At 40.7% G+C, this 7,776-nt stretch overlaps 1 protein-coding gene across 1 annotated transcript; it reads right to left on the reverse strand.

Annotated features, from left to right (window-relative positions):
• Positions 1-5,153: 5,153 nt before the first annotated feature.
• LOC121156216 (zinc finger protein 260-like) lies at positions 5,154-7,553 on the reverse strand. The gene is given in 2 exon segments (XM_040979787.1): positions 5,154-5,206; positions 5,651-7,553. Coding segments are annotated over 2 exon segments (1,956 nt in total).
• Positions 7,554-7,776: the final 223 nt, after the last annotated feature.

Below are 7,776 nucleotides of genomic sequence, written 5' to 3' on the forward strand. Positions count from 1 at the left end.
CTTTCCTTTAGAGAGTGACCCAAATGTGAGAGTTAGGAGGGCTTTTATGTAAAATGTTACACAGTCATGGGAAGCAAGTAAGTTGGGCGGTCACAGGAGGCTGCCCCGGGAACCATTGGTGGCCATAGGTAGCCACAGGAGGCCACCATAAGAATAATGGGTGAATAAATCATTCCTTGAAACCAACAATTGCTGACAGGGCATGTTGCTCCTTGTGATCTGGCCCAGAAAGAAGGCAGCTGGCAAAGCATTTTGTATAGAAGTATAGAGAGCAGGTTAGCAATCTTGTGCAGGCCTGAATCAAACGGACTCCAGTTGGTGATTGGATTTTACATTTCCCCCTCTTCTAGTAACTAAAGTCAAATGCATCATTATCATTACAAATTGTGTTACACTGAGATCTGAGGACCATTAGTCTAACAGTACTGAATCTTTGTTTTATACAGTCAGCCAAGCAATTAACAATAATACAAGGGTGTATCATTTGTCCTAAAAGCAAAAACAGAAGGGGGCCAGAGATGGTCATAACCAAAGTGGTGAACCAAGGTGATGAAGAGAATAGGCTCTCAAATCAGTTTTGTTGGTTGTGTCTTAGCTCTTTTCTTTCCTTGAGACAGTTTCTGACTAGAGATAGTCTTTTCACATTATTGCAGAATGATGTGTATAGAAGTAGCAGGTTTCTCCCAGGGCCATACAAAGGCCTCCTTGCTTTAAAAACAGATCTATTCCTCATCTGTTTTGGAGGACCAACTTAGGCAAGGAGTTTAAGGAAGATTTTAGTTGGACATTGAAGTTTCTTATTCAGAGAATATTTACCTAATATGTGGAAGTTTTTGCTTCCAGTTATGAGGGCAGCCCCTCCAGGAGCTGTGGATCCAGATATTCCCAATCGAACCATAACTGGTAATAGGGGCAGGGGCAGCCCTCTTTTTTCGGTGGGCCAGTTCCCAGTGTATTCTTCTTCCTGTATAATCCTGTCTTTGAAAGGCAGGAGGTGATTCCTATAGTATAAGCAAACCATGATCCTTCTGAAGCTACTAGGTAACTATTATCTACAAGGTCCCCAAGGATGAGTTTGTATAGTTGGCTGCATGAATTTTGATATGGGGACTTACCGATATTAAGCTCAGTATTTAAGAAACAGGTAACTCATCCTCCAAGATCCCCAAGAGTGAGCTTGGGTTCCTTACCCCACCAGCAAAGCACCTGGGCATGGGTTTGTTCAGCACTTACATTGTGGATATGTTGGGGTAGTTGTTCTGCAGTGCTGTTGGTGACAATGCCTACATAACATGGTGGTTCAGGGTTGACACATGGCCAGCAATCCTGGGTGTCACTGGAATTTGTTGCATTAAGAAAAAGAAAACCTGAGTCTAACATATTTAAGAAAGAAATTTACTTACCTTCTAAGGGTGACCTGTTGCTTGCAGTGCTGTAATTTACTCTATGGAAGAGGTAACTGAATCCTGCGGCTGGACCAGAAGCACATGAGGTATAATCTATCTACTGGGGCCAATTGAGTTGGTTGGCATTTTAGGACAGTCACGTTTTACGGTAAATATTGCATCTGGCTCCAAACAGGAATACATAGTCACAAACTTCATGTGAATCCTGTGTTCCAGATGCAATCTTGTAGTTTTGTATTTTTTTAAACCTGAATATTTATAGGGTTACATTTACATACTTTACAAGGTCGCAGAGTTGTTTCTCTTTTGAAGGCAATATAACTGTCTGGGATTCGAGACACCAGGGGCTATTGTTTTGTAGCCCCATGCACAGCAGTTATAGTCCCCAGTACCTCCACAATATGCGTTTTCATGATCAGGGCATATGTAAAACTGGGTATTAAAAATAATTGTTGTTCCATGTCTTTCCTCCCACATACATAGAGGATTAGTTTTAGACTATTCCAAAAATTGCCAAAGAGTTGAAAGACAACTGACCAATATGTATGGGCCCCATAGGTGGACACCTGCTTAACTGCACTCCCATCCTGTTTTTTTAACTCCCAAATACAGTTAATCAATTGATGTAGGGAATGCGATATAGCCCCACCCGTTCTATTTCTATTTAAGATCAACAACATTAATATTACATAGGTGCTAAAGAGTTTCTTTGATAAGCCTTATCTTTAGTGGGTCCCAAGAGTGTCTGACAATTCTCCATTTCTTACCTGATGTTTGAGGAACTGCGACCATCACCGCATGCCAAAGTGGGCTTAGTGTCCTGTGGGTTGGTGACCATTGCTCCCTGGAGCTGGTGTCCTTTTCAACCTGAGAGTGATGAATCCATAACTTGTTCCCATCTACCTTAATGGCTGTTGGAGTGGTTAGGATCATAGCACATGGTCCTTTCCAGAATGGCTGCAGGGCTTCAGTTTGATGTCTCTTGATCCAAACATGGTAACCTCATCAGAAACAAGGTGGTTGGACTGGCCGGAAAGCTGCCTCCAGGTCAGATATCAGTTCTTTTGGACTTTCTGGAAAGCCTACAAGGAACTTAAAAGCTGATCACAGCAGATAATTTGCAGGGCTTATTCTCCCATCTTGGGCAAATCAGGTGGGGTCTCCCAAACATAGTCTCAAATGGAGTGAACCATTTAATGCTGGAGTTATATCTTGTTCTAAGTAGGACAAAAGCCAGCATGCCCACCCAATTTTCACCAGTCTCTAGGGATAATTTGACCAAGGTCTCCTTTAGGGGCTGATTTACTCTCTACCAGGCCAGAGCTTCGGGGTCTATAAGCACAATGTAATTTCCAATTTATCCCCAAAGCTTGGGCTATTCCTTGTGACACCTGGGCAATAAAGTCAGGGCTATGAACTGAGCCTTTATGGAGAGTCAGACCACACCTAGCAACAATCTCATGTAACAATTTTCAGCAGTCATGGTTGCCAATTTCAGTCTTAGTAGGAAAACTTCTTCCCATCCTGGGAAAGTACCTATAAACACAGTAAGTTTATATCCATATTTTCTTGACTTAATTCCAATGAAATCAATTTCCACAAACCTCCCTGGCTCTGTTGCCTGGTTATTGATTGCAGTTTTGTTGTTGGTCATGGCCCTGGGTTAACCCGGAAATAAATCACACAATGTTCTACCACTCCTTCCATCAATGCGTTTAGTCCTCACATCCTAAATCCTTTCCTGAGGAACTCTGCAAGCTTTGTTTTTGCTAAATATGTGCTTTGATGGAGTTGCTAAGCCAGATGTTGCCCCAGGACTTTTGGAAGAAACAGCCTACCGTCCAGTTCTTGGTACCAGTTCTGTTCTCGCTGCCTGGTTCCCCTCTTTTCTTGTATCTATAGCAAAGATTTGGAAGAATATGGATCTGAGGGAAGAATTTAGTAAATACAGGGAGTATGGCAGTTGCCCTCGTGGCCACTTCTCATTAGCCATGTCCAGTTCAGTATTATCACAAATGCAGTGGGAACCAACTAGCAGCTAATAAGCCGTGAGAATTTCGTCTTTGTTTTTGTTTGCCTTCATCTGTAAGGAGGCCTAATTGCCGGTAGATGGCACCATTTACATGAGCTGTAGCAAAGGCACACATACAGACATGTAATGTGGGAAGCCATAATGCATGGAATCAGTGTGAATCTGAGCAGTAGTGGTGGCAGCTGACACATAAACTCCACCTGAAAGAGGAACTCCAAGAGTCTGATGACAGACAATTCTTTTGTCTTTGAGAAATGCCTAACACAGCCTTGGGTGTTTTTTGAATAGCAGTCCCAGAGACTCCTCAGGGCCATGACAATGTGGTAGCTTGGCTGAAAAAGCACCAGAGACAAACTGGTGAGGGATGTCCATTTATTGAAAACATCATTCAAGCATATGTATAAAATGGAGGGGGAAGGCAGAAAGGTGGTCTTGATAGTACTCCCACCCTACACTGTTATTGTATCTTGCCAGTAGGCATGCCTATCTCTCTGGACATTCTAATCAAGTTCCCACTTACATTCTGTTAAAGGGTTGGGAGCTTAATGTTTTAGGCCATGTGCAGGTAGACCAAGATAAGCTAGCACCTGGGCTGAAAGCTATGCCTTTGGGTATGATCATTACATGTGACTGGCAAACAGAATAAAGGTTACATTTCACTTCTCAGAGTTGCTTATCAGGGAAATTCTAGCACAGCTTCGCAGGGACAGAGAAATTGGGATACAGCGTGCTACTACTCGGGATGTATGCCCAGTGAACAGGCCAAGATGCAGTCTTTGTTAGCTGAGACCACTCTCAGGGCTTTGTCTTGGAAACACAGTGTACCATGTGCCTATGGCGTCCTGCATGGAATAAGCAGGCAAAGATGCAGGAGCAATCTGCCATACTTATTATTCAAGGAGAGACAGTGGCCAAAAAGGATCCACATTTGGCCAGATCTCACAAAAGAATCTTGCCTCTGCACAAGTTTCATCCTTCACACCTGGGTCTTTATCACTACAACTGCCACATGCATCACTTGGTATTTGTGATTCCAATATAATTCTCTAATAGGATGAGGAATTTTGAGATTCTAAAAAAGATAAATGTGTAAGTGAGAAACATGGTATTTCAAGCAAATGTTATACACTGAGCATTTAGTATCAACATTAAATCTGAAAGCAGAATTCCCATTTACAACCTCACAGCAAAGGGAGATTACATACAACTTGCATCTTAATTATTTTAGTAAGAAATAACCTCGATTCTGAAATAAAATGGTACTCCTCATGTTTAATAAACACTTGCTGAGACTTTCAAAGTATGTTTCCACATCCATTGCCGTTTTACAATGTTTTATATTTGCACTCTTGCTAATGGTTCTTTCTTCATTCACTTTATCAGCTCTGACAGACAATAATAACAGGTTTATGGCAGCTATTCTTTGTGATTACATTTTTTGTAGTGCTGAGGTCCGTGACTCTGCTAACGATTGACTTCAGAAAAATGATTTTTCAGTCAATGCAGTATGTTTGCCCGTTTCTTTGAATATGCTAATTACTAAAGCACGTATGCTTTGCACTGTGCTCAAAATGTTTGGGTGAATTTTAACACACATGTAATACATTCGTGCTTTCCTATGTGAATTCTGATGTTTAACAAAACTTGACTGCTTGCAACAGGATTTTCAACCCAATACATTCGTGTGTTTCTTACCCAATACATTCGTGTGTTTCTTATCCTGTATGCATTTCCTGATGGCAAATTAAACCTGTTTGGTAAGTAAAGGCTTTAAGATACACAATGAATTCATAAGTTTTCTCCTGTGTGGATACTTTGATCTATGATTAGGTGTGACATATGAGAAAAAGCTTTTACACACTCACGACATTCAAAAGGATTCTTCCACACTTTGGATTCTCTGATGTCTAATAATGTGTGCCACATGAAAAAATCTTTTTCACACTCACTACATTCATAAGGTATTTCCCCAGTATGGATTCTCTGGTGTCTAATGAGATATATTATATTATATTCTTACATTTATTCGTATGATTTAAAAAATAAAGGTTTTCCACTCACTACATTCATAAGGTTTTTCACCTGTGTGTATTCTCTGATGTAATCAAATGTTGACTTATCAGAAAATTCTATTCCACACTCACTACATTCATAAAATTTCTCCCCTTTTTGGACCCTCAGAATCTAAAGAGGTGTGTGTTACGAAAAAAGCCTTTTCCACACTCACTACATTCATAAGGTTTTTCACATGTGTGCATTCTCTGATGCCTAATGAGGTGTGACTTTTGAATAAAAGCTTTTCCACACTCACTACATTCATACAGATTTTCCCCAGTGTGCATATTCTGATGATGAATGAAACCTGAGTGGATACTAAAAGATTTTCAACATTCACTGCATTTATAAGGTTTTTCACCTGTGTGCATTCTCTGATGCCTAACGAGGTGTGACTTACGAATATAAGCGTTTCCTCACTCACTGCCCTCATAAGGTTTTTCCCCAGTGTGGATTCTCTGATGCCAAACGAGGTCTGACTTACGAAAAAAAGCTTTTCCACAATCACTACATTCATAAGGTTTTTCTCCAGTGTGTGTTGTCTGATGTCTCAGGAGGATTGGCTTATGAAAAAAGCGTTTTCCACACTCATTACACTCATAAGGTTTTTCTCCAGTATGGATTCTCTGATGTTTTCTAACGGTTGACTTATCAGAAAATGCTTTTCCACACTCACTACATTCATAAGGTTTTTCCCCTGTGTGAATTCTCTGATGACTAGTGAGGTATGACTTTTTAATAAAAGCTTTTCCACACCCACTACATTCATAAGGTTTTTCCCCAGTGTGGATTCTCTGATGATGTACGAATTGTGAATTTGTGGCAAAAGCTTTTCCACACTCACTACATTCATAAGGTTTTTCCCCTGTGTGGATTCGCTGATGACTAATGAGCTGTGACTTACGAATAAAAGCTTTTCCACACTCACTACATTCATAAGGTTTTTCCCCAGTGTGGATTCGCTGATGACTAATGAGCTGTGACTTACGAATAAAAGCTTTTCCACACTCACTACATTCATAAGGCTTTTCCCCAGTGTGGATTCTCTGATGATGAATGAAGTCGAACTTTCTGAGGAAAGCTTTTCCACACTCACTGCACTCATAAGGTTTTTCCCCTGTGTGCCTTCTCTGATGCCAAACGAGGTCTGGCTTATGAAAAAAAGCTTTTCCACACTCACTACATTCAAAAGGTTTTTCACCTGTGTGGATTCTCTGATGACTAATGAGTTGTGACTTTCGAATAAAAGCTTTTCCACACTCACTACATTCAAAAGGTTTTTCACCTGTGTGAATTCTCTGATGATGTACGAATTGTGAATTTGTGGCAAAAGCTTTTCCACACACACTACATTCATAAGGTTTTTCCCCTGTGTGCGTTCTCTGATGCCTAATGAGGTGTGACTTACGAATAAAAGCTTTTCCACACTCACTACATTCATAAGGCTTTTCCCCAGTGTGCTTTCTCTGATGATGAATGAATTCTGACTTGCTGGCCAAAGGTTTTCCACAATCACTACAATCAAATGGTTTCTCCCCAGAGTGGATTCTCTGATGTAATCTCATGCTTGACTTAAGAGAAAAACCTCTCCCACACTCACTGCATTCATAAGATTTTTGCCCAGGGTGCTTTCTCTTATGCCTAATGAGAGATAACTGCTGCTGAATGAAATTTCCATGCTCGGTGTATTCATACGGATTCTCTGCAATTTGAAGGATTTGAACTCTAATGAGTTCTGACTTGTGGTTCCTGATTTCTTTACATTCATTTGACACATACAGATTTTCTCCTGAGTCAGTTCTCTGTTTGGGGGTAAGGAAAGATGTATAGTGGCCAACATGAATTGCTTCTCCCACACTGACAGGTTGCTGATTGCATAGGTCTTTGGTATAAACATGCTCACAAGTAAGGACTATCTTCTGCCTGCTGAAAGCTTTCTCTTTCCCATTGTGTTCAAAGGACTGCTGACAAATGTGGATCTTGTCAAGATGACTGAGATTTTTCTCACTCTCGAGGTTGTTCTCAGGAACAACTGAGGCATGCTTCTTTTCAAATGGCATTTCATCAGACTTCCTATGGGATAAGAGAAATTAAAATAAACTATGATGTCATTTCCTCTCTCCTTTCAAAAGGCATTAGATCTCTGAGCCCCTCCTGGGAGTTGCTTTCCTCCTCCCCTCTTCCAAGTTCAGCTGGTCCATTAACAAGTAATAATTAGACTAGTTTCCATTTTCTGTTTCTACACCATGTTAAAGGAAAGATTCACTGAGCTTTCCTGGTAAC

Source organism: Ochotona curzoniae, unplaced genomic scaffold (genome assembly GCF_017591425.1).
Source record: "Ochotona curzoniae isolate NIBS_2020 unplaced genomic scaffold, NIBS_Ocur_1.0 contig_331, whole genome shotgun sequence".
Lineage (NCBI taxonomy): Eukaryota > Metazoa > Chordata > Mammalia > Lagomorpha > Ochotonidae > Ochotona > Ochotona curzoniae.